The 27,080-nt window shown below is 32.2% G+C and overlaps 1 protein-coding gene across 1 annotated transcript; it reads left to right on the top strand.

Annotated features, from left to right (window-relative positions):
• The first annotated feature begins 820 nt into the window (after window positions 1-820).
• On the top strand, window positions 821-26,973 carry LOC132729942 (uncharacterized). The gene is made up of 7 exons (XM_060715778.1): window positions 821-851; window positions 2,210-2,452; window positions 3,012-3,142; window positions 3,504-3,567; window positions 24,430-24,672; window positions 26,176-26,306; window positions 26,577-26,973. Exons 1-7 carry the CDS (start codon window positions 821-823, stop codon window positions 26,721-26,723), a joined length of 990 nt encoding a protein of 329 aa, XP_060571761.1. The 3' UTR covers window positions 26,724-26,973.
• The last annotated feature ends 107 nt before the right edge of the window (window positions 26,974-27,080 follow it).

Here is a 27,080-nt window from a genome sequence, read left to right as displayed (position 1 = left end):
GTAATGAAATTCGTATTTTATTTCAAAAAGTTATAAGAAAAAAAAGAACTGAATTATGACAAAGAGGCAAATTAACTTACATGTAGGGATGTAAGAAAACGTTGCATTGCTTCATTTTAATATTTCAATACAATCCATTTGTATGTGGGCCGATACAATATCATTCCATGACCTAATATTATTGCTGATCATTTATGCAAGAGAACAAATAGAAACATCTGACACCATATCTCTCAAATCAATGTTAGAACCTGAATAAAATTAAAATCAAATCAAGAGAAAATATTTATATTCTGTTTGCCTCTAAGTTAGAAAATGTGTAAAGAATTGGAAGCCAAATTAAAGCAAGTGTAAACTCATTCATTTATTTATACGTTAGCAACGGCAACTCCGGACTTATGTTCGATTTAAACATTCTGATATGTTTATACAATTATGACATTATTTGCAGACAAATAACATGAATTTAAGAATACGCCTTCTGATATAGATTACCATTTGTCAATAAAGTGTAAATCATAAATTCAAAATGAGCTATTCGGCCAAGAGGGATATACTGGTTCCGATATTTATATTATTTGTATCTTATTTCGAAAAATGCGTTACCGTAACTGCAAGATCCAGGTTCTCTAGAAATGCGGCACTGGATGGTTACAGTTGTGAATCTGGTGATGTCGTCTTTAATAAGGACAAGATGATTAACAGGATTTTATGTTCATCGCTTTGTAGCTAGCAAGATGCATGTGTTGGTTTCTTTTACATCCCAGGATCACAGCACTGTATTGGTTGCCGTGCTGACTTTCAAAAAAGATCAACAACAATGGCAGATACCATGTTCTACACTCGTGACGGTAGGTTAATTAATCTTAGAAACATTTTTATTATGTATTAAACACAATTTTGGGACGTACAAGGGATAATTACTATCCCCATATGGATATATGCTTTTATTAATACATGGTTATTTCTCTTTTTTAGCCGTTCAAGATTTTATCTTTTATCCAATAAGCAAAACATAGAGAATATTCAAGTTTTTTTTCTATAAAACAGGATTTATTTTCATTGAGTGGTATGAAAAAAAATCACGAGTGGCAGTAGCCACGAGTGAAATATGGTAGTCACAAGATAAAAGTAATTCTGTCTTTATAATAAAGAAACGAACTTGAATTTTCTGTTTATTATATACTTTTTCTATTTTTTTTAACTTACAATTCTTCAGACCTCTCCTTTAATTTTGAGTTTAGGCTGAATTAAAAAGAAAGAAGTTCGGCAAAACACCAGTGAAAATACGGAAAATATGTTTCACTGCAGTGAAAAATAAACTTTTACAGTGAAAATACGGAATAATGTAAATACGCATTTTATTCTATCAATATTTCTAAATATTTCATTTATAATGATATAATAACTGTAAAATATTAGGTACAAGTAAATAGAATTTAAACACATTTTTAAAAGAAGTTAATGTTTGAATTATTATGTATCTTTACGTTTCTTTTTATGAATAGACACGAGAAACATTAATGCCTTACTGAAAATCAAAATATATTAATTAAAATGGGGCTCCATAAAGAACTCTTAATTCCAATTTCATTTTTGTGATTTGTTTTCCTTGATATGATGTGTGTCTGATACTCGTATCTGATGGACCATGCGTGAAGCAAATATTTACAATTTCGCATTGTAAAATCTTTCTACAATTAATTTATTATTGAAATAACTATAGTTAAATAGTTACTAAATAGCATTGAAAAATTCCATCAGAAAGAGTAGATATTCCAGTGGACACCGACAAGTTTCTTCATGTGAATTAAAAATTCAGATTCACCAAACTATTTTATTTTAGATTTTTTTTTTAATTAAGATGTCCACAGAAATGTGCGAAAACAATTAAGAAAAAAAACTAAGCCATGCAGGGTATAAAATGAAGAAAAATCAATTTGCATTTCTGTATTTATTGAGTTAAATTAAAACGGTTATTTTCATTAGAAAATTCAGTATAGAGAGCTCGTTTCAAATTGAGCAAGAACTTTGAATTCACCAGAATAGAAGTTAATGTTATTTATCTCACTTAACAATGTGAGGAAAATTTCTTGAAAATGTCCATGTTCTTACCTTTCATTTGAAACAGATGAAATAAATCAAATGGAGAGAAAACGTGATAAAATTATTTACTAGTATTATGTTTTTTTTTCCTTCTTCAATTCAGTTCCTAGAAGCAGCTCAGATTACGATGGTTATAGGTGTGCAACAGATGAAAGAATCTCTGTCAACTCACATATTCCGACTCTTGCACATTGTGCTAGTATTTGCTTCGTGAACGATGATTGTCAAAGTTACTTTCATCAACCAAATACACAGGAATGTTCTCTATGCCGTATAGCTTACGGTATAAATGGAGATGATGCGGGACTGGAAGAATGGACGGGCTCGTTGTACGAATCTAGATATCGTAAGTTATACATACGAAATCACCACAACTTACATCCATGTTATGATGATATGTGTCTAGTTTACATGAAATAATAATGCTCAAATAACTACATTCAATTTATTTGAAACCTACATTTTTATTTCGTTTATTTATACATTTTCTTCTTCATATTTTAATATTAATATGTTATAAATATGTTATAAAGTAATGGTAGTCGTAAGCGGAGGGACAATCTTAAATTTACTATTTTCACAAATATACTTGTACAGTATTGTCACATGCTACCTGCTACACAAGTATAAACTAATTTTTTATCATATAATTATTTTTTTTACTTCATTTCCAAGGTATTGATCCTGAGAGAACCCTCGAAATGAACAACGTATTTTCTTTTTCCTGCAATTTTGCGGCATTTAAAAACAAAAATGGGACTTGTCAGCATTAAATGTACATGTATTTACTGTAAAGTTAATGCAAATCTGATATTATTGATTTTTTTACTTAAACTTATTCATTTTGGAAATATTTTGGTATTTAGTGAAACATCTCATGAAATAGATCTTTAATATTTTGGTAGAATATATAGGCTGTTATGACGACAACCTTCCAAGGATTCTAGAAGATATCTTTATAAAAAACGATACCATGACAACTGAGATGTGCATCAAGAGATGTATAACTGCAGGTCGTACCTACGCCTTAACTGAGGTAACTATTACTTGCTAACGTTTGAATTTATATGGCGACTTTACAGCTTTACTGGTGGACGAAGACCTTAGATCATCCATCGTGCATTATTTCAGGCACGAACGGACACCTGCGTAGAAATAAAATTGATAGCGTTTCTGAGGCATAATGGACCTTTAAACAATAATACTAATATTACTCAATAGCATAATTATGTTTTAAGGTTTACCATTTATATGGATAGAGTACATACGCTGCAAATTGATAAATGATAACACTTCGTGTAAAAAAAGATACAAGCAATTTATTTAAACTTTACACAAAAGGATACCTAAAGTGAAATTAATTAATTAACCGTGCATGTGCATGTATTGTGTTATAGGCGACCGATAATTGTGATTGTGGTAATCAGTTGAAGGCTCACGGGAAGTATGAAGATACATCATGTAATATGACATGTACAGGAGATAGTAGCCAGATTTGTGGCAGTCATTGGAAAGCATCCGTCTACGTCATAAGACATTGGGAAACGACCAAATACCGGTCAAATACGATTTTGGTAAAAGCATTGGGCTATACTGCAATACTCACTGGTCGATAATTAGTTAATTACCCGGCTTGTTGATCGTTAGATGTTTATATATATTAATGTTTACATTTTGAATAACTTAAGTTTCTTTTTAATAGCAAGAAAATCACAAGAACTGTTGCAATTTTTTAAAATAACATAACATAACATAATATTTATTCAGCATTAAATGTTACAACATTTATAGCCATTTCAATATATAATACAAACATATAAGGGCAAGTACATGGTTAACAGAGAATTATATACAAAAAATTTATACAAATTAATCTTAAATTATTATTTTTTAACAGAGTGAACATAATTAATTGTAAAGTATTTTTTTAACAATATTTTTCATCATTATTACCATTTATCTGTTGTGTTATTTCTATAGTAAAACATATTACAAAGAATATGTTTTTCTTGTTACAAGCAACATTTATGTTTATTGAATACATTTTTGTAAAACAATTCAAATATGGAGATCCATTTCATTGTGTTTACATTAACTTAAAATACTTACAAAAGATAAAAAGAAAACAAAGCAGTGAACATCAGGTTATGATAATGAAATTCGTTTTGGAATAAAGAAGAATTATTGCATATGGAAAGCTTTGTATATAAATTTGCTGACATTCAAAATACTTTTAACAGAGTCTAAATTCATAAGTGAGATAAATTTGCTTAGTAGGCCAATGGCAAAAATATGGATTGAAGTAGGTTTTTCTTAAGTTATTATATTTTGGGCATACTAAAAGAAAGTGGAACTCGTTTTCTATAACATTCATATTACAATTTGAACATATTCTTTCATTTCTGGGAATATTTAAATATTTACCTTTTTCAATCATTAAATCATGAGATGATAGTCGGAATCTTGTTAGTGCTATTTTAAATTTACCATTAGGTATTACATCTTAATATCGTTCTACTTTTAATTCTTTCTTATACCAGCTATATGACTGTAACTTATTTGAAGTTCTAATTTCAGCATCCCATGATTGTTTATATATGGAATCATAAACCTGCCCTTTTAACTTGTGTCTTATGACTTGCGACTTATGACTTGTGACTTTTGACTTCTGATTTGTGACTTACCTGTTTGACATAAATCGGCGCGTTTTCGAATGAAATATGGCAGACGAAAACGCTTTATATTCTAGAACAATTTTCCCATTTAATTGGGGCGTTTTATAACACAGTCTCTTCTAAAATAGTATTTTATCATCTGGATTAGCTGCAATTTAAAGGCTGCTGAGCATCTCATATTGTCGACAGTTGTCCTGACTTATTCAAAATGTAAGTGTTATACAAACCTCTCGCACGTGTAGATTCTCTTAAATTTTATTGTTTTAATGACGGTTGTGGAAGCTGTTCATATCTTGTAAATTAAGATAGTATCATTCGAGGGTTGATGGATTTTTTAATTTTAAAATATATATTCACATTAATCAATTTGCTAGCTAGCGCATAGTGTCGCTCAGGGTAGCAGGCTGACTGAGTGGTTCACACAATTGACTTATAATAGGAGGATTTGCTGGCAGTCTAGGTTTAAATCCTGCTAGGTTTGTGCTAGCTGGTGCTTCACTGGGCAAAAAACTAAACAACCATTGCTGACGTTCCTGTAAGCTCCAACCTTTCTGCACTATCATACTTAAATAAATAATGTTATGTATTATCCAAAGCAAACCCTTGACATGCGAGTTAAAGATTGAAACAAACAAAAAAACATGAACAATTCATGTTAGATTTTTCTTTATACTATGCTAGAACATATAGTACCAGATATATTGTTGTTATTTGCACTTATCATCCTGACTGTTAACACTATTTTTTATATACTTTACAGATACTGACAGATACTGATATAGATGAAAAGAAATAAAAATGAAGATTGGGCCCATAATATTAATGATTGTGGCACTTTTTTATGTGGTGATGTGTGTTGTACCAACCTATTTGCCAAAGCAAACTTTGAATCAGAGGTCCGAACTTATTATTGAATATTTCAAACTTGGTTTCAAATACACCGAGATTCTAGGATTTTTATTAAATAGACATAAAATTTTGTTGTCAATGCGGCAATTATATAGATTCCTAAAGAAGTTTAACCTAAAACGTCGGGAATTACAACCCCACAGTTATTAATACCATTCACAAAGAGCTGAATACTTGTGGACAAACTATGGGTTATAGGTTTTTGTGGGAACGGCTTTAAATTAATCATAATGTTCAGACAACTTATCAGGAAGTTATGGAGGTAATGAAGATTTTAGATCCTGAGGGCACTCATCTGATCTGAGAAGAACCTATCGTCTAAAAATGCGTGTTTATTGTGCGAAAGGTCCCAACTATATTTGGCATTTAGATGGTTATTGCAAGTTTAAACCCTTTGGATTTTGTGTCCATGGTATTATTGATAGATTAAGTAGAAGACTGATCTGGCTAGAGGTATCGGATACAAACAATAATCCATGCCTCATTCCAAAGTTTTTTTTAAATTCCCTGAAGTCAATTGAAAAGGCACTTCGTATCATACGTTGTGATGCTAGAACAGAAAACTCTGATGTATACCTTTTACAACAATGCAATTGACGCTTTTGCAAAACACAGAAGTGTTATAATTGGTAAAAGTACTTCCAATCAGCGAGTTGAACGTTGGTTACGCTCTTTACGACAAGAAGATTTACAGTGGTGGCTCAGCTTTTTTAAAGACTTGCAAGATTCTTGACGATATGATAAACTCGACCCAGTCCACTCTGTTAATCTGAAATTTTGCTTCATGGATCTAATTCAAACACACCTTGATCGAATTGCACAAAACTGGAATACTCACGCTATTAGACCCCAAAAGAATAACGAGCTCAATATGGAAAACCTGACGTAATGTTCTATTTACCCGAACTATTTGATAGTCAAGATTTCGGTACAAATGTAGATATACAAGACGTAATTTGTTGTCAACGGATGTATTTTATTCCGAAGAACAGAAATAAAGACTTTAAAGAATTGGCTAAACTCTTGAAACCGGATTTACAAATGGCACATGACGCTGAAACGGCATTGCAATTGTTTTTCGAGCTCAATAAATTGGTATGGTTAGCAGACAACCTGCGACTAAAACGACAATGCAACACGACTACACAGCTGTAAATATATAAATAGCTACTACAAATGTATGCAATTATGTCTCCACAACACTGTCAAACTGGGTTGAAATAGTTCGTCACCGCTTTGTTCTTTCTACATGGATGGAGGATTTTGAAATAAGTTAGCACAAATGTTCACCATCATAAGATGTGTCCCAGTATAAGATACATTTCCGTACTGAAGGTCAAAGTCTCACTTAGAGGTTAAACGTCCACTTCTATATGAATGAGTGGGTTTTGAAATAACTTGGCACAAATGTCCACCATCACGAGACGAGGTGTCGCTATATACAGCCGCAACCCTGAGTTGAAGGTCAAGGTCACTTGGACAGATTATAACTAATCTGTTATAACTTCTTTATTATTTAAGCCAAAGCCTTGATGTTTTAACACAATTTCATTTGGACAAAAGCAGCCTTCGTCTGAAATGTCAACATTTGGTGTTGAAACATACTTGACATTGACCTTTATCATTAAAGGTTAAAGATGTGTCTGCATACCGGGTACATCTTCTTACGATGGTGAACGTTTGTGCCAAATTATTTCAAAATCCCTCCATCTAATGTACAGAGATGATACTCTTGAACCTATTCCGGTAACTACCGCTATATTGCACTCAGTGCTGCCGCAGATATCTGCACCGAGCGGTCTGCCATCCAGTGGAGAAACCGGTACTCCTACAAGGCTAGGAAGATAAACAGAGACAGACTTTTTCTGTGGAACATTAATAGACTATCCTCATTGATAATCGACAGTGATTTCTTTTCTTTTTTGATCAATTATGATATCATTCTTATGTTGATATATACAACTTTTGTTAATGTCCGCACCTCAAATTCAATAAAATGGCTAAACGTCATAGTAGTAGCGTACTTATATATACACTTGTACATGTATTCGCAATAAATATTTCAATCATGACAATAATGAGCTTGGTGTTTTGGATTAATCACAAGAAACTCAAAACTGGAACAGTCAATGACATTTGTGTTTTGCATATAAAAATACGAGAATTGCAGATATGGCTTATTCCGAGGGATCACTTTGTTTTGAGATTTTTATTACCATGGCGCGCCCACGTATGCTGTTGTAAAATTGTTGATGTAATCTATTTAAAAATATATACATGTAATTGGAAATTCATCAATCAATGTTTCCGACCAAATTTGACAGACAAGTCCCAATCCAAACAACATATATCATTTCTAGTTTATCTTACAACATGACGATGACTTTAGGTCAACTGACAAGTTTAATTATAAATGTATGTCTAGAACAAAGTTCGCCCGTGCCTGCTCCTGTTTCATTAACAAAAGTACAAAGTATCCGAGTCTCTTTAAATTGTTTTCAAACAGATAACATCAACAATATTCAAACAGCAGATGATGATGCGACATGGTAAGTAATGCCTGCCACACATATTTTAAAGTAACAAAGTCAATGGTGAGTGTCACAGTACCGAACCAAAGTGTGTATATATATATTAGAAAGTTTGAATGCTTAAGATCAAAGCACTTAGATTATATGACCATTTAAAGTCTTTGCACTTGTTGATCATCGTTACCACAATGTGACCTTTTGACCATTAAAAGAATAATGGATGTGGTATGTAGAACTCATGAAGGTGCATTTACATACAAAGTTTGAAGGTCCAAGGTCAATGGGTCAATGTCACACTTAGAGGTCAAATGTCACATTGTGGTGTAACGTTTCGTGTCTCGAATATAAGTCATTCACTGATGATTGGATTTTCATATAACCTGGCAAAAATGTTCACTTCAACCAGATGTTTTGACATCACACAGATTCCTCGCTTCAAGGTCAATGTCACACTTAGAGGTCAAAGGTCACATTTTTGTAAAACATTTTGTCTAAGGAGTAAATGATGATGGGATGTTCAAATAGCCTAGCAAAAATTCCAATATAAATAGAAATTGTGCTGCACGCCCAGGTCCCTCTTTCTATGACAAAGGTCTCAGAGGCCAATTCATGAATTGTCAAATTGTGGTGCATTTTTGTGTCATGTTGGCACGTTGGCACGGCATCATTGGCAGTAGTATGTCTCACATTGGCATGCAACTTCCTCAATGAGGTACATGCAAAGGTATTTTGGTTGGAAAGAAAAAGACCTCAAAGATTTCACTTTTATTTCTGAAACTAATTGTTTCATTTTTTTAATCTATAGAAGGAACACATAAACAAAGCAAGAGATGTTCGAAAATTATTGCCACATGACCATTTTCTGGAAAACCAATAAATATATTATAAAGATTTGTTTTGCACATTAAAAAATGTTCTTTCTGTTGAAGACTACGTATTTCTTTCTTTCTTAAATCTTACAGATAACCATTCGAATTTTTGCCCAGTATATAAACCTTACCCACTACTGATATGAATTGCTGATATGCATCGTGCATTGATTTTCGCAACATTATATGGTTGTAAAGCGCGAAGATAAATGACTAGCAAATGCAATAAAACTTTATATAACATCTCATTCTCTGATAGTTTTCCAGAAAAAAGTCGAGTTACAACACTTTTCGAACTACCCTCGTTTTATTGGACCTTACAACGACCCATACAACTACACCTCCCTTCTTTCCAAAATAAGGACTTATACCATTGTCTCTCCTCTTTACTAAGACGTTGCTGATATTTACTTTATTTCACTGTCAACATAAAATCCAAAAAGTTGTTCAATTATTATTAAACTACATAAGATGATCAAACAATGACAAACAACAACGATAAAAAATTGAATAACGGTGCATAGCATAAGCTTATGTTACTACATGTAAAATAAATGTTGTTTTAAATAAGTTGTATGCAGTGTGTACGTTTGAAGAAAAAACTACACACCCAAAGCTTAGTTACATGAATATCTATAACTTGGAATGCACATTGTGAAGAAATTTAGTAGTTTACATAAATCTGAATCTGTTTAGCAATAGTTAACTAAAGGTTAGACACTCATAGGTTCTTTATAGGAAAGATGATCAGACACAATGTCACCACATTAAGATAAACAAACGCAATCTATAACAAATCGAGAAAAGTACTTAAAACGTAGATTATATCAAAATTAACTGATACAATTCATTAATCAATGAACAAAAATATTCTATGTAAAAACTCGTTGTCTGCCATATTTCATTCAAAAAAGCGCCGAATTATCATATTCATCAGACAAGTCAAAAGCCACAAGTCAAAAGTCATAAGTCACAAGTCAAAAGTCATAAGTCACAAGTCACAAGTCAAAAGTCATAAGACACAAGTAAAAAGGGCAGGTTTATGCTTCCATATTTATATATATATATCAATTATTCTTTGTTTAATAGTTTGTAAAGATGCGATGTCAGCATTTTGGGAAAGCCAAATGTTTGACATACCTATTTCATCGAAAATTTGTTGAACATGTCCGACCCAATTAAGACCATTATAGTTATGACCATCATTAAAATCATCTCTAAGCATATTGTATGTCATTTTAAGTACATGTAATTATCATCTGATTTTACTATTCGTATCCAAAATCTAATTAAATTTATTTTACGATGTATCATCATATGATACCTTCCTAGTTCACCATATAATGCAACAAGGTTTGTACTTTTACGAACGTGTAATATTTTTCGCATGAATTTATTATGAATCACTTCTATATCATTTGCACTATGGTATCCAAATATTTCTGAGCCATAATTCAAAATTGATCCTACAAGACTATCGAATAAGTTACATTTTTCTTTTGTATTGAGATTTAATTGGTTATAAATAATAAATAAATAATGAAGTGCATATAGAGAGTGTTTTGCTATGTGTTTTTGTGTTCTATTCCAGTTGCCGTTTTTAAATAGGGTTATTCCTAAGTATTTGAACGAATCCACGATTTCTAACAATACGTTATTAAAAATGAAAGAATGCGTTGTTTTTCGTCCTTTTTCGAAAATAACTATTTTTGTTTTAGATGTATTTACTCTTAAATCCCACAGACCGCAGTATAATTGTAAGTCATTAAGTATTGATTGTAATGCATGTGGTGTTTCTGCAAAAATGACAGCATCATCGGCAAAAAGCAATAAATATAATTTGACGTCATCTATAGAACAGATCCCGTCTATGTTACTATTTATATTCAAAAGAATGTCATTTACGAAAAATAAGAACATCAGACTGGAACTGGGATCTCCCTGTTTAACTCCAATATTTGACGTGAAAAAAGTTGAGTTTTCTGATTTATATCTTACGCATGCTTTCACTGTATTAAACATAGCTCTTATAGAATTAACAAATCGAGAGCTTACATTTTCTGTTATTAGTTTATGAAATAAATGAGATCTCGTAATTTTATCGAAGCATTTTTCGAAATCTATAAAACAACAATATAATTTTTTCTTTAACGATAAACTTTTAGCTATAATTGAATGTAGAAACAATCTTTTTTTAGTATATATATTTTCTACATTTAAGTAAATCCGTGTAGGTAAAGAGTAAAGTAAATGTGAGAAAATAAAAGTGCTTAACCATCATTTAAATAAGTACAAACAAGAAATTTCAATAAAAAACGCGTATATCTGAAAAGTAGGACTTTATGAAAATATTTAAATGTTAAATGTACATTTGTATTTGTACTTATTCCAACAGAATATTGTTGTATTACTTGTTTAATTAGACTTCTGTAGAGAATGTATCCTAGGCCAAGATACTTTGAGAGGGTCACAAAGAAAGACATCTCTCACAAATATATACATATGTAAATTTAATTATAAATGTTGAAACAGTTTTGTGACTTTGTTCATGTGGTGACTTCAAGTCAAGATTTTATCAATGTATGTTTAGAGTAACAAAAGTATTTTTACATTACGATTTTTTCTCGGATTTTCAGTGTTGTTCAGTATTTCCCTTTTTAATCTACCAATAAAACGTTCTTATTTATAATCTTACTTTTCAAATTTTGTTTAATTAAACTTTAATTGTTGAAGTTTTTTTTAATTCTAAAACGACATTTAGAATATTAAAGATCAACAATATACATTGAGAGAAAAAAAGAACTGTAACAAAATTACTGAGTACAAAATAAATTGTTCTTTTTTGTATGTAGAGTCTAAAGCTTCACACATTGAATGTTGTTGTGGTATCATGAACCAATTTTAGGCCTATTTCTAGTCCAAGGCCGGTTAACAAAGTTTTTACAGTGTTTTGTATTTTTCTTGTTTATCATAGCTATTTGAATTTAATTAAAGATAAAAAGTTTATAAGAAATAATTTGTTTTTATACTATCCATTATCCTTTTATTCCTATTTGCAATATTTAATATGTATGCATGGTGGCTAATTTGGAACACTTTTGTTCTTCGTGCTGCCGCTAGCAACAAAGAGCCAAATGGCTCGCTATCGCGTTTTTGTCTTGTCGTCCTATCGCTAACGCTAGCGATGCACCAAACTCCTCGCAGCGATTAGCGCCCTTGGCAGATTGTAATCACTGCCTTCACAGACGTGAAAGTCACATGACGTAACGTCGAAATTCAAATATAAATATCGACCGTTACATTGAAAATCTAACGTCATTTTTCTCTTTCTATTTTATTTATAACTTTTCGCACCTACGTTCGTTATATTTTATTTAAAAAGTATCAAAAGTATACAAAACAATGAGAAATAAATTTAAAAGCTAAAAAATATAAAATATCATAAATTCTGATATATCGGACCGTGGTGGCAGAGATCTATGTACTGATAAGGGGAGATCACTGCGTAGGAGATTGACGATGCACACCAAAACGGAACGTTGTCATGCGGCGTGTTGTCGCGTTATCACAATGTCGCTCGGTTGAAATCGGAGGATTGGCTATTTTATATATATAAGCCAAGCGACAAGGCGACAACGCACCGCACGACAACGCACCATTTGTCGTGCTTCGCTAGCGACAGAACGACAAGACGATAACGAAAAAGGTTGTGTTGTTGCCATCAACAACGCAACGCTCAAAGTGTACCAAGTCAGCCACCATATACCTGTGATTCTTTCAATTGCATAAGACGTTTACAAATTTTACAAAGTCAAACGTAAAAACAAGTAATAGGAACCCCTAACAATCAATGTAGCATACTTTGAAGAGACATCAATATCAATATGCTTACAATTTAATTTCTAAGTTTACAAAATGTTTTTTCGGTCGAAGGCCGTCAAAATTTAGTTTGACTTCCTGTAAAATGTACAGGGAAGAACTGAATATAAGAAGAATTTTCATTGGTCATTTAAAAATTACAAACTGAAATCTGGGAATCTCATTGGCCATTCTAAGATAGATCTTGTCATTCCAATATCTCAAACAAATTAAGGAAAGTTCTACATGAAAAGGACAGTTGTTAAATAAAATGTAAAGAGTAGTTCTTGCCATTATAAAATAAAATGTAAAAGATAACTCTAAGATAAATGTACAGGATAGGTCTTTAACTGTCTAGTTAAATTGCTGAGATATTTAAGTTCTGTTTAGCCATACTTCCTCTCACAAAACATTTTGCAATGCGTTTAGATCTCATTACGTTTTATTTTTAAACAAGAACTTACTGAGTTACAAATTTATCCAAAATAACGAGACCACAAATAACGTTCACGATCCTGTAAGTTTACACATGCACGTGAACATATAAAAAAATATGAGCTCTCGGGTACCCTAAGTTTTTAATGTTCAGTAAGTGTCTAACATTTTATATGATCATAGATGCGGTCAAATGATATAATGTTTATAATTTTCATACATTTTTGCACATTAATCAAGTATTTATAGATATAAGTACCTACCGACTGCATAGATGTTAGTGTTAGGAATTGAGTTCACTTACCGAAACACGACAGGAGTGCCAATTTGTCACAAAATACGCCCGTCATAAATGTTAAGTCTTATAATAAGGAACATTTACATGAAAGTCCCGCAATTAAGGGTTACTAAATGATCAATACTTACATCTCATCTTTGTCACCTGCATATGACGATAATTGACCAAAGGGAGGTGACAATTTTTTTACATAACACACTAGTCTTACAAGATTAATTTCAAGATCCCATTTCAATGAGTATGAATGTTATCAAGTAGGGATTGTAAACTGTTTGGCTTTGTGGTAAAAAAGGGCTATGTTATCTGTAAACAACAGGATATGCACAAATAACAAAGTCAAATTATTTTCTGTCAATTGTGACAAATAAATAATATTTCAACATCATTTACAAATAAAATAAATAATAGAGGAGAGAGGTTCCGCCTTTTTAACTCCAATAGAAATATTTAACATACCAGATATCGGCAAAACAGCTGTATTTTTTACCCATGATTTACGATTTGATTGATAGTCAATATTACAGCTTATACAAGATTCTTTTAATTTCATCCACAGCCTTGTGTATAACCATATCAAAAGCCCGTTCGTAATCAATAATTGCGCAGTGGCAGAACATTTACAGGATAATACTGTGCTAAATAAATACACAATAATTACAAGATAAGGCGCAATTAAATATTTTGAGTCCATAAAAAAAATCCTCAACATTTATTAATATCAATGTCACAACTTTTATGGCTATTTAGACATGATATTGTCTTCCGTATTACATCAGTCAAGACTTTCAATATATATTGTATCTACATATTACTAAAATGATGTACTAACACATCTAAACTCACATCACTATATGCATTGTTAGACTTATATTCTTTAATATATAGTTCTAGAGTTGTTTACAATTTTTCTTGCTTAGCTTAGAAAAATTCTTTTTTCCTTGATAACAAAAATCTGTTTAGCTTTGCGTAATTTTCTGTGAAGATCTGAAGAATCAACTTTGTATAATTGTTTACACCTGTAGAATTCATTTTTGTTTTGCTTGTAGTCATTGTCAAACCGTATTGACCGTATTTTTATTATGGCTTTGTCATTTATTTTGAAAGATATGTCAAATTTTAGGTCAGAAAACAATTTAATACGAGGAGTGTTCAAATATGAATACTGTTCAGACACTGGAAAATAGCCGAATCGAGATTTTTACGCGTTTGATATTTTTTTTCCAGCAAGGTGTTTCTTTTTGAGTCTCGGCTATAGAAAAAAGGTCACAAGGGGCAAGATCTGGCGAATAAGGCGGTTGAGGAAGCTCGTTCCAGATAGTATCGTGAAATGGCCGCTTTGTGTGACGAAGCATTGTCATGCAACAACCTGACAGCACGGAGACCAGTTGCTGGTCGACAGTTTTTTAAATATATCTTTAATTTATGAAGGATCTTGCATTTGTAAAACTTGGCATTCACAGATTTACCCTTTGGTACCGAATTTGAATAGCAGGACCATGATTGGTAAAGAAACTTACATACATGACCTTTTTGACGCTCATGGTGCGTTTTGCTATTCAAGGTCTTCCTTTAGTTGCCCATATTTTGTTATTTATCTTTCGCTTGGGCTTATGAATGTGAACCTACGTCTCTTCGCCAGTGAAAATATTTGCAGAAGATCTGTTGGAGATTCTTATCTGAGCAAGTTTTTGCTCTTTTGTAAGGGGATGGGGTGTCCATTTGGCACTAATCCTTCTCATGTTTAAATCACGTCTGAGTATTGTATGGGTGGCTCCTACAGAGATGACAACGCATTTTAATTATATACCTAGTTGTAAATCTTGCATCAGTAGCAATCAAATCCTTTACTTTTCAACCTTTTTTTAGTGGAATTGCAGTTTAACGACGGCGTGCATGAGGTGCATCTTTTACTGAATCCACACCACTTTTAGACTTATTACACCACCGTGTGACTGATGAAAAAGAAAGTTCATTGTTCCCATAAACACGACATATTTCATTAAATATGTCTTACGCATGTATACCAAGAATACAGCGGTTCTTGATATAGGACCGTATTTGGTCAGTGAAAGGAGACCTTTTCCCAACCATTTTAGCTTTAGTATACACGATTAGATAGCGTTAATCTAGCTATAGTCAAAGCTGGACACATGCATTGTATCAATTGAAAGCTTACACTACCATCTATGCGATAGATATACATATAGTTCGTGCTAAACGAGATTGGCCATTTATCGATGTCGATATTATTATTCACCAGATTATTTGTTATCTTTATTTTCATTGCATAGTGTATCAAATTGATTTGCATCGATATTTTCCCAAACATTTTTGTCATAATCAACGTTGTTTTCTGTAAAACAAGGCAGAATGAAGGACAGCTAAATCCCCCTCCGCAGTGAACATGAATGTGTATTTCTTTACCTTTTACCAACCATGGCCTTGACATTCATTGTGTCATTCATATCATTAGCACATAATCTCACGATGATGGTTATTTGTGCCAAGTTATTTATAATCTTCCATAAACTCAAAGTGATGGAGAACATATAACCTTGACCTTGGGTGTACCTGGATGTTGAGCTCTGCAGATTGTGTCATGGTGGGTATCATTTATGCCAAGTAGTTTTAAAACTTTTAGAGCGGACATGAAAAATAGATGTTTTTACATTGGATCTTTGAGTGTGACCTGACCTTCAGGTTTCGACTTAATTATTGTGCTCTGTCAATGTTGTCATAATGGTGATTATTACTGTCAAGCTATTTTAAAAACATTGCAGCGGTTTAAAGGTTATGGATAGACACGAAAGGTAAACTTTCTAACATTTTACCTTTAGTGTGACATTGACCTTGGGGGAAGCAATTCAATTATTGAGCTCTGCACATCGTCTCATAATGGTGATCACTTGTGCCAAGCTATTTAAAAAAAATTCAGAGGTTTAAAAGTTATGGAGGGGACATGCAATGTAGACTTTTATACATTTGACCTTTATGTGTCTCATAATGGTGATCAGTTGTGCCAAGTTATTTAAAAAAAAATTCAGATGTTAAAAAGTTATGGAGCTGTTACAAAATGTAGACTTTTTATTATGAAATAAAGACTTTCTTACATTTGACCTTAAAGTGTGAACTTGACCTTCGGGGTAGCAACCCAATTATTGCGCTCTGCACATTGTCTCATTATGGTGATCACTTGTGCCAAGTATTTTCAAAAACTTTTCAGTTGTTTAAAAGTTATGGAGCGGACACGAAAAGTAGACTTTTTTATTATGATATGAAGACTTTTTGACGTTTGACCTTTAAGTGTGACCTTGACCTTGGGGGTAGCAACCCAATTATTGCGCTCTGCACATTGTCTCATTATTGTTATCACTTGTGCTAAATTATTTCAAAAATAATTCAGCGGTTTAAAAGTTATAGAGCGGACACGCAAGTGTTACCGACGGACAGACTGACAGACGGACTGACAGACGGAGATCATCCCTATAATCCCCTTTCCGCCACGCTTTTGTTTGTTTGTATCATTTTACGCCTTTTCCCAACATTATTTCAGTCATATAGGCGCGTAGTTTCCTAACCATCGTTCCTGTAGAGTAACACCAGTACTAGACTACCCTCCTTCGCGCTAAACTACCAAAGCATCTCCCGGGGATTGAACCCACACCAGAGAGGTAACTGGATTAGAAGTCATCGACTCTAACCCCTCGACCACGAAGACGGTTTTCCGCTACGCGGAAGGGGATTAATAATACACATCATCAAATGAAATTGCAAAAGATATTGGACAGTGATAAGAAAATTCAGATAGTTCGTGAACTTTCATACTGTCAATTATAAACATGATATTTTGATCAGACTACTCTAGCTTTTGTATGGTTTCTGATTAAACTATAGCATGTAAAAAACCCGGGTTCTCTAATATATACACTGTTTTCATTGCACAAAGTTTATTTGTTACCGAAACCATTTGTTTATCAAATAAAGTTCAAGATTGGATTTCATTCAGTGTATTGTCGTCATCCGGTAAATCCATTATACGTTTTAAAGATATATTTTCAGTAATGTCTGATCTTTCTCTTGTAGAATCATTTAGATCACCACAAATTGTCACATGTAATAAGCTGGCTATTTTTTTCTGATATCAGATATTTGTTCAAGCAAGTCATATTCTTATAAAAGGCGAGTCACGTTGTTTATTACCTTTGCGTCTTGTGGTCTTGCGCAACTAAAAAAATGATATATGTACAGACTCAATCAAACCGAGTCTGCAATTCTCTTGTAATTTTGTTGTGATTAATGCTTCCGAGGGATCACTTTGTTTCCAGATTTTTTCATTAGTCTAAACCATAATATGCCTTTTGTTGTTTAATGAAACCAACTCGATCAATATGGCTTGCAAATTTCCTTTTGAAATAGATAATAACGCCATCGCTGTATCTTTTTTATTTTTTATTGTATTTAAGTCAAGGAAATGAAAAGCATTCAAAATAATTAAAATTAATATTCAACACATTTGAAGCCCATGTTTCTGTCAAAATCGAAATATCAAGTATCAAGGCCGTTAAGAAAATCTCAAGTCATTATCATTAATTTTTTTTTATTCCTTGAATATTCCATGCTGCCTCTTATCGTTAACCTACGCTTGTACTCTCTTGGTCACCATCGATTGGGCGGAACTCCACTCTGGACTGTTGGACTGTTTCCTCTGCGGGCAGTGGTCGAGAATTTGGCAGAGGGTGGTCTGCTGTATATCCTCGATTTCCAATATACAGTGTATCATAGGATAACAAAAAGATACTCTGTGGAAGTAAACTGGTTAACTTGCATATGTTAGTTCTTGTGTTTCGGTAGTGAACTCAATATATACGCAGTCGGCAGGCAAATATTTTCATACTTAATTAATATGCAAAAATTATTTTGAAAATTATAAACATTTCTTCAATTAACACATCAATAATCATATAATACATGTATGTTAGACACTTATTTACCATCATAAAACTAGGGTACCTGATAAGTTCTTATATTATTCTCGTTATTTTTTTAACAAAATTTAAAACTCAGATCTTGTGTAAAATATGCTCTGTTAGTTTTTTATGTAAAATAAATCTTCACTAATAAAATGTAATGAGATCTGAGACCGGTCTTTGGTCGTAAATATACTGTATATTTTTATTTTATTACAAATGTATATTGTTCGCAGAGATATCTAAACAAATAAAGCTTTCTACAGCTCAATGCCTTTAGATACGCCAAGATATTTCAAGAAAATCAAACTTTAGTTTGCGTTCATTGAACGCCGCCTTTCCTTGTTGATCTTGTTTATCATATTGTAAAGAAACTGTAAAAAAAGATTTTAAGAAATGTTCAAAGATTCCAAGTTTCAAGGAATGATAATATACATAATATGTGAGAAAAATGCTGATTTTGTAGTATTAAGCACCATATTTTACTGCGTTACTAATTACTAACTCAGTAAGAGTTATTTTGCATATTTTGACTTCCTTTTTTTGTTAATTTACCTGGATTTTAAGCACCGTTTGAAATGTGTAAGTGACTTTCTTCACAATATTTTACTTCATGTACATCTAGTATTCAGGCCGGAACATCATCAAGGATGCTAAGCTGAGCTTCTTAGGCCGATTTGGTGACATGACTCTAGACTAGTCACTTCAGAGACAGCTTTGAGATACATGGGAATTCGGGAACCAGTCCCTAGCTCTTATTGAAAAGACCCTTGGTTCTTTTACATTCCCAGTGCATAGCACTGATACGTGCGAGGATTACAGTACACCTCTAGTTAGTTGGGAAACACTGAAAGTGTCTCTGAAAAATCTCAAGGGTCGACCCAGGATCCAACCCGGGACCTCAGGAGTGACAGCCAGTGGTGTAACCAACTCACCTATTAAATACATTAAAAACATGAATCTGGGGATATGCTGCTTTAAACTTCCTACTTATTCTGTACACTGTTTCACCTGTACTTGATCATTAAGAAACGGTTATAAATAAGGTATTTTTAATTAATGAACACGAAAGCGCCTGGCAACGAACGTTGAACGTAAAAAGTCTTTTATATCTTGTCCATGGGTCGGAAGTATATGTATTACCTGTCAAATTAGAAAATTAATAAAAATGATTCATTACTCTTTTGAGGATCAGAATTTGAACGAGCTATGACTTTTAAGATAAACTGGTCACTCATCCGCTGAAATAATTTAATTACTTCATCAATTATTAAGCTGAGTCGTCATCGTGATGAAGAGTTATATTTTTATATTGTTCTCAGGGTCCACTCAATTATTAATAACAAATACCAACGGCTTCTCTGAACTGTTGGACTGTTTTATACATGAGGAATTGTGTTTAATGAAAAAAACTGAAACACCTTGATATTAAAATGCAATCAAATATATAACCTAATTATCTTAAATTTAGGATACACTTGCTTATCTAGTTTAAAAAAAAACAAAACTTGTAAATAACTCATTAATTGAAAATGGGCTATCGAGTCAAGAGTGATATCCTAGTTATGTGCTGTTTGTTACATATATTTTATTTAGAAAAGTGCTTTACTGCAAATTCTAGGTTTTCTAGAAATGCAGCACTGGATGGTTACAGTTGTGAACTTGGTGATGTCGTCTTTAATAAGGACAAGATAATTAACAGGATTTTATGTTCATCACTTTGTAGCCAGCAAGAAGCATGTGTTGGTTTCTTTTACATCCCAGGATCACAGCACTGTATTGGTTGTCGTGCTGACTTTCAAAACAGATCAACAACAATGGCAGATACCATGTTCTACACTCGTGACGGTAGGTTAATTAATCTTAGAAACATTTTATAATGTATTAATAAAAATTTCGAGAGGTGAGAGGTTACTAATTTCCAATATATTTCAGTTAATTCAGTAAATTATTTTTGTACCCTCATTTATTATCTACAAAAAGCAAGGACATGAACACATAATAATTTAAGGAGCTCCGCTGACAGAACATAAATATTTAATTTCTTCTAGCAAATGCAAATAGTGCACTTAAAATGAAACTGAAAATAGATATTTTTGCGATTCTTACCCGATCTGAGAAAAAAAGTATAAAGGCTTTTCATTTTGCGTCGTTTTGCATAATGTGAATCTTTTTAGAAAATTCAGCTTCACTTAAGACAATTCTAACACTATCGGAACTTTTCTATATAAACAAAGAAGGCCCGAAGCGTGCATTATTCTGCAACAATCACTCGCCGTTCTTATTATCTCCCTGTGTATTTTCACATTGATGGCGCCATTTTGTTTGAAAAATCTGATAAATAAAAACATTTTTTGTCGAATTTTGTTGTGAAAACTATCTAGAATGAAAGAAAATAGTCTAACTAAGAAAAATTAATCCGAACACCAATATCTTTAATTCAGTCGTTAACGCTGTATAGACGTTTAAAGTGTTGTTTACATGACGTCACAATGTAGCGCCAAACAGCACTTGCAAAACAATCAAATCAAGTACGCTATTTAATGTCGCAAACGAGTTAAGTTTAACATTTATGTCACTTTTAATAATTGTATTTCGCTTGAAAAATCGTAGAGTGAAATAAAATAAACAAACAAAGTTTTATCAACGTTTTCAGAATTCGTTATTCTCAAAATGTTTCTTCACACGGTAGATTTAACGACAGTTTTTTCCAACCCACTGGAACAGCCTTTAAAGAACGTTTCTGGCGAAAACAAATTTAACCACCAAACATAAAGTCCAACTTTATAATGATAATTATGTTTTTCTTGACGTGTCAGAATGGAAATAGATATAAATTCTTCGTGCATTATTGTATAATAATGCACGTTTTTCGTTCAAATGCTTTGTAATTAATCACTCAGGCCTATCGGGCTTCGTGATTATATTACTACCCATTTGAACTCAAACCGTGCATTATTCTACAACAATGCACTCAGAATTGATATCTATTTCCTTAATGTATGTACAATCTAAACCGACTCATTTTCGAGAAAGTAAGACTTACACATTTAAATAACCTTATTTATGTTATCTTTAAAATATTATTGTAATTACCTTTCACTTCTAAAATACTGTATTGTCTTCTTGTCATTTATAATCAATGCTAGGCGGCGTTTTCGGAAAGACGTTATAGGGTTACGTAACCAATAAGTGACAGGTAGTCAATCCATCTGTATATCTGTTTATTTGATTAAACTGAACGAGTGTTATCAGTGCCAGATTTTATCAGAGTGAAATATGATATTTCGAAAAATTTCATGCCGAGCTCATTAGGACCGCTTTTTTGCAATTCTTATAATGTCTTTAAATTTGTAGTGAATGCCTTTTATCTGAATGTATAGCATGACAGAAAATACTGGATTTATATGAGCGTGGGTACCAACCCTTCCATGGGCAAACATTTTAGTTAATTTTCTTTTATATTTTCATCTTTTCTTTTATCTGGTCAGATTACAGTTTTCTTTTTTATTTTTCGAAAAACAAAATAAACACAAAAAAGGGGAAAAAAACAAAACAAATAAAACAACAGCAAAAACAAGCAAGTTAAATTATAATTTTAGTGTAAAATTCTTCAAAAATAAGGTAGTTTTAAAAACATTAAATGAATACATTTCTGAATCCGAATGGTAAACCACCTTTATTTTTGCACCTGTGTCCAGACTTATTATCTAGATAATTCTAACAAAAATAAGGCAACAACCTTATTGTATGAAAACAAATGCAGATGAATTTCTGAATCAACACAATCTATTTCATCAAAATTGAGACATACCTGTTTATAATTAACAATCTTTTTCAAATATGCTTGTTTTGCTTTTGTTTGTTATTATTTCAAAAATGTCGATCTTTCTTACAATTTCTACAGATAAAGATAAATGAAATAAAACATGTTTGTTGTTGTTGTTCCATATAACTGATACAAAATTTTAATTTTAATCGTGATTTTTCAAAAAATCTGTATTTTTGTCAAGAAAATGATGACGTATAATATTGCTAGGTTTAAGGTAACTTTTGAAAATTTGAAAATTGTCAATTATGCATCTTATACATTAACGTCGGTTCATATATAACAAAGAAAAAATATATGTACAAGATATTTACTGACAAACATATAAAATAAGAAAAAGCAGCTGTTAAACAGTTAACTGAATTTAATATACATAGAGGATATTGAATGAGTGTAGTTTAATACTAAATTTATTGAACGAGTTGAATAAAATCATATTATGCGAGTCTCTGGCGAGCATAATATTGTTTTATTCAACGAGTTCAATAAATTTAGTATTGAATCTACACGAATATAATATTCTATTTATCGCATATATAAAATAAGAACAGTAAACTGTTAAAATGAGTAATTTTTCAATGACGCGTCTATAGTGTAACGCTAACATTAGCGCGCTTTAACGCTATGTTTCTATATAGCGCAAATGACGTCACGTCAAAGTGTTATTACACTAGTGTAATATGGCTTTATTACACTCCTGCGCCGCGGTTTATGTGATAAATGTACATATTCACTTGTTACTAGAAATATCCGTAAAGTTAGAATTGTTTGATTATATGGTTAGCATATTCTCAGTTAGGGTTCTGAAGTATGGGGTTTGCATAATTCACCAGACATAGAACATGTTCATATATAAATATTGAAGCAACTCCTGGGTGTTAGCAAACATTTAATGCTGTTGTATATGGTGAATTTGGAAGGGTACCTTTGTTAATACGTAAAGTCTGATACATGAATGAGATTGAAACAGAATATCATTTTTTACTGGTTTGCCCTTTTATACAGAATTAAGGAAAGAAAATTTACCAAAAATTATTGCTCTTGGTCTACACTAAATAAATATATATTTTTATGAAAAATAAACTAATTGTGCATTGAATTGTTAACAGATTATCAAAGTGTAACTACTTCGCAGATGTATTAAGTGTCTGTAAGGCGCATTTCAGCAAACTGTTCCCTCAAAAACCTCAAACATAAATAAAAGTTTGCTTTTTAAAATGCTTTTAAGTGTTCTCATACCTTAAATAATATTATTTATTGGAGATTTCAAATATATTAGTGATAAGTTATCTACAGTACACATTAAAATGTTCCGGTGGCAATATATCTCATCCTGTTAAAGTGTGGAGTTGTATGCTAAACTTTATTTATTAGAGGATTAAAATATTTGATGACAATTACTAAGGACCTTATTTGATTTTTCCAACTTTTCAGTATTGCTTTTAACTAAAAATTTAAAAATTAGTGGACACTTAAAAACCCATGATGAGATCTGCGGAATGAAAGTTCATAATTCATAATAACATGAACACAAAAAGAAATCTTAAAACGAGCTGAACTTATCAATAAAAAACGGCAATAAAAAGAACCATAGTTTCCGCAGCGTAAGCAGAGATAAATTCAAAATAACCTGCGTGTCCCAGGAGATAATGTTATTGCATGCTTATCGCATTTCAGTGGCCACCACTTTGATTTTTAATTATAAAGTTTATTGTATCATAAAATAGTAATCGAGTGGAACAAACAGTTAACGCAGTATTGACGTTAACCGACGTTTCAAATCCCACACGCTTGTTTAATAATTATATTTTATTTTGAATGTAACGAAAATATTTTGAAAATATTGTACATGTACTACATATCTTTAATTTTTTAAACAGAAGAAATGCATTAAATGGGGTAAACGTGATAAAATGATTTATTATGTTTTCTTTCATTTTACTTTAATTCAGTTCCTAGAAACAGCTCAGATTACGATGGTTATATGTGTGCAACAGATGAAAGAATCTCTGTCAACTCACATATTTCAACTCTTGCACATTGTGCTAGTACTTGTTTTGTGAACGATGATTGTCAAAGTTACTTTCATCAACCAAATACACAGGAATGTTCTCTATGCCGTATAGCTTACGGTATAAATGGAGATGACGCGGGACTGGAAGAATGGATTGGCTCATTGTACGAATCAAGATATCGTAAGTTATTTTCTTTTATTTAAGCTATGATGATTGACATGTACCTAGTTTACACAATCCACAAATAAATAAAATTTCTTTGATACATAGTCTAAAGGATTACAGTGTATTTCGTTTTCTTCTATATTATCAAAATTTTTAGATATTTTATAGCGGCCACAATTATATATGACAAAGTCATGTTAAAGGGGGGCTCCTCCATTTACTGTTTTCACAAACATAGTTGTACAACAATATCATGATTTTATTGATCTTTGCGATTTTATATAAATATAGTGATTCTGTATATATTACCTTCAAATTGGATTTTATTTGACAATCATTTAAGCATTGTGAGGACATGGACAATTGAAACTTCTGATAATGGAGTTCTCATATCTGCAATTTTGCGGTGTTAAGAAAGTGGTAACTGTTGCCTATGACACCTGCGCATATAGCGTATCGTGTAGTCGAGGGTACTCCTGGCTCCCGACCACCAAGTGAGGGCCGAGGTTCAGGAGTGCACCTAGCACGAGCTGGGACACCTGTCGTCACTGGAAGACCTTATTGGAGCTTCTAGGTCCCAGTTCGTGCTCCAGTTAAATTCAGGTCGACGAGAGAGCATTTCTAACTGATCTGAATATTCTAGTTTTGCAAAATAATTTTCCTTCATTACGGCAACAATTCTGTACTAGTTTATGCATGCAGATGTTTTCACAATGCATACATTTGAATTTGAAATGTTAATTGAATAGATCATATTACTCTGGTATTTAGAATATATTGTATATCTTTGTGCTTAAAATAGAAAATCGATGCCACTTTGTCGTACATTTACAAGGTACGGTGCAAGTAAGAGCGCTCTTCATTTCGTTTCACAAGAGTTACACTAGCCTTCTTTTGCTTTATATGCCTTTATTTCATGTATTTCCTTATTATATGTTATAATAACTATAGCATATTGCCACAAGGAAACACATCACTGTATTATTTATAAAGAAATGTTTTTAAATTGGCTAATACTTGGTTAATAAAAGATTATATTCTTGTACGTCTCTTAAACAGGACCTATTATTTCTATTATACTCTCCTGCGCATCGGTCGAATGTTCCACTATCGCTCACTGTCTGAAGTAACGTGAGTGTTTTCAGTGAGATGCGAAGGGAGCGTATTTCTATTATAGCACTGTGATTACAAAAAAACTATATTGTGTTGTTACTTAATTAAATTGTTGAAATGTTGTTACAGGAGAGACTTTCATATAAGCTTTAAGCTTTCTAATCAATCCTGAATGCCATTTATTTGTATTGTAATTTGTCGGTAAATATTCAAGAAGAAATAAATATTGTATAAACCAATATGACGTTGTTTTTCACTACTGACATATACTTACAAGATATTTAAGAACTTTAAAATGAAGCAAGAAGCTCATAAAATGTACTTGTTTTATTTGGCGATATACAACGCGATACAATTAAAGTCACACACGATGTTAATCTTTATGTCTTTTCTGTTGGTATTTAGGATATGTAGGCTGTTATGACGACTACCCTCCAAGAATTTTAGAAGGTTTATTTATATCTGACATTATTATGACAACAGAGATGTGCATAAAGAGATGCATAACTGAAGATCGTATCTACGCTTTAACTGAGGTAAAAACTTTTTACTTCTATTATTTCACTTGCAATTTTATTCATATTAATTTTATTTGTTGTAGATTTTGGGGGAGGGCGTGGGTAGGTTGGGGCCTGAAAGTGTACTTGTTACCTATCTAGGTATGCGCCGTGGACCAGTGAAACAGATCACAGTAAAGTATATTTTACATGTTCTCACACAATGCAAATGCTCTGACCAAATGAAAAATTGTATAACACATAGTTGTAATGTAGTCGAGTTAACCTCGTACAACGTTAATGTTACAGGCTGGGTATTATTGTGACTGTGGCCATCAGTTGAACCCGCACGGAAAGTATGCAGATACATCGTGTTTTCAGGCATGCGCAGGAGATAACAGTCAGACTTGTGGCGCTGGTTGGACAGGTACAGTCTACGCAATAAGACACTGGTAGACGCCCAATATGTCCACATGGAAAATAGATAGGATTTTGGCCATTCGAATTGGAAATCATTGTTATACAGTAGCACAAATATTGTTACTATCACAACACCCAACATTTTTGTCTTTGAAAAATGATATTGATATTTGAATTTTTTTTATATCTTAAATGTTTACAGTCCAAGACATTTAGACGTTTTTATATGTAAATGTTTCCAAGATATTCAGACTTGTTTATATTTAAATGTTTACATCAATGATAATGTGATACTGCATTTTTTTCTTCATTTTTTCTGTTTTATATATATGTTTGTTTATTTATAAAGTTTTTTTTCTATTTATTTATTAATACCATTTTATATTTATTTTC

Source organism: Ruditapes philippinarum, unplaced genomic scaffold (assembly GCF_026571515.1).
Source record: "Ruditapes philippinarum isolate M1 unplaced genomic scaffold, ASM2657151v2 ctg1791_1_1_1_1, whole genome shotgun sequence".
Lineage (NCBI taxonomy): Eukaryota > Metazoa > Mollusca > Bivalvia > Venerida > Veneridae > Ruditapes > Ruditapes philippinarum.
Note: the sequence above shows the minus strand (reverse complement) of the source record. Positions and strands in the feature narration are given on the sequence as shown.

Coding starts and splice junctions, on each gene's coding strand:
- LOC132729942 (XM_060715778.1), top strand. CDS start 821: ATGGCAGATACCATGTTCTACACTCGTGACG. Junction 2,453..3,011: donor GTTGTACGAATCTAGATATC/GTAAGTTATACA, acceptor ATATTTTGGTAG/AATATATAGGCTGTTATGAC. Junction 24,673..26,175: donor ATTGTACGAATCAAGATATC/GTAAGTTATTTT, acceptor GTTGGTATTTAG/GATATGTAGGCTGTTATGAC.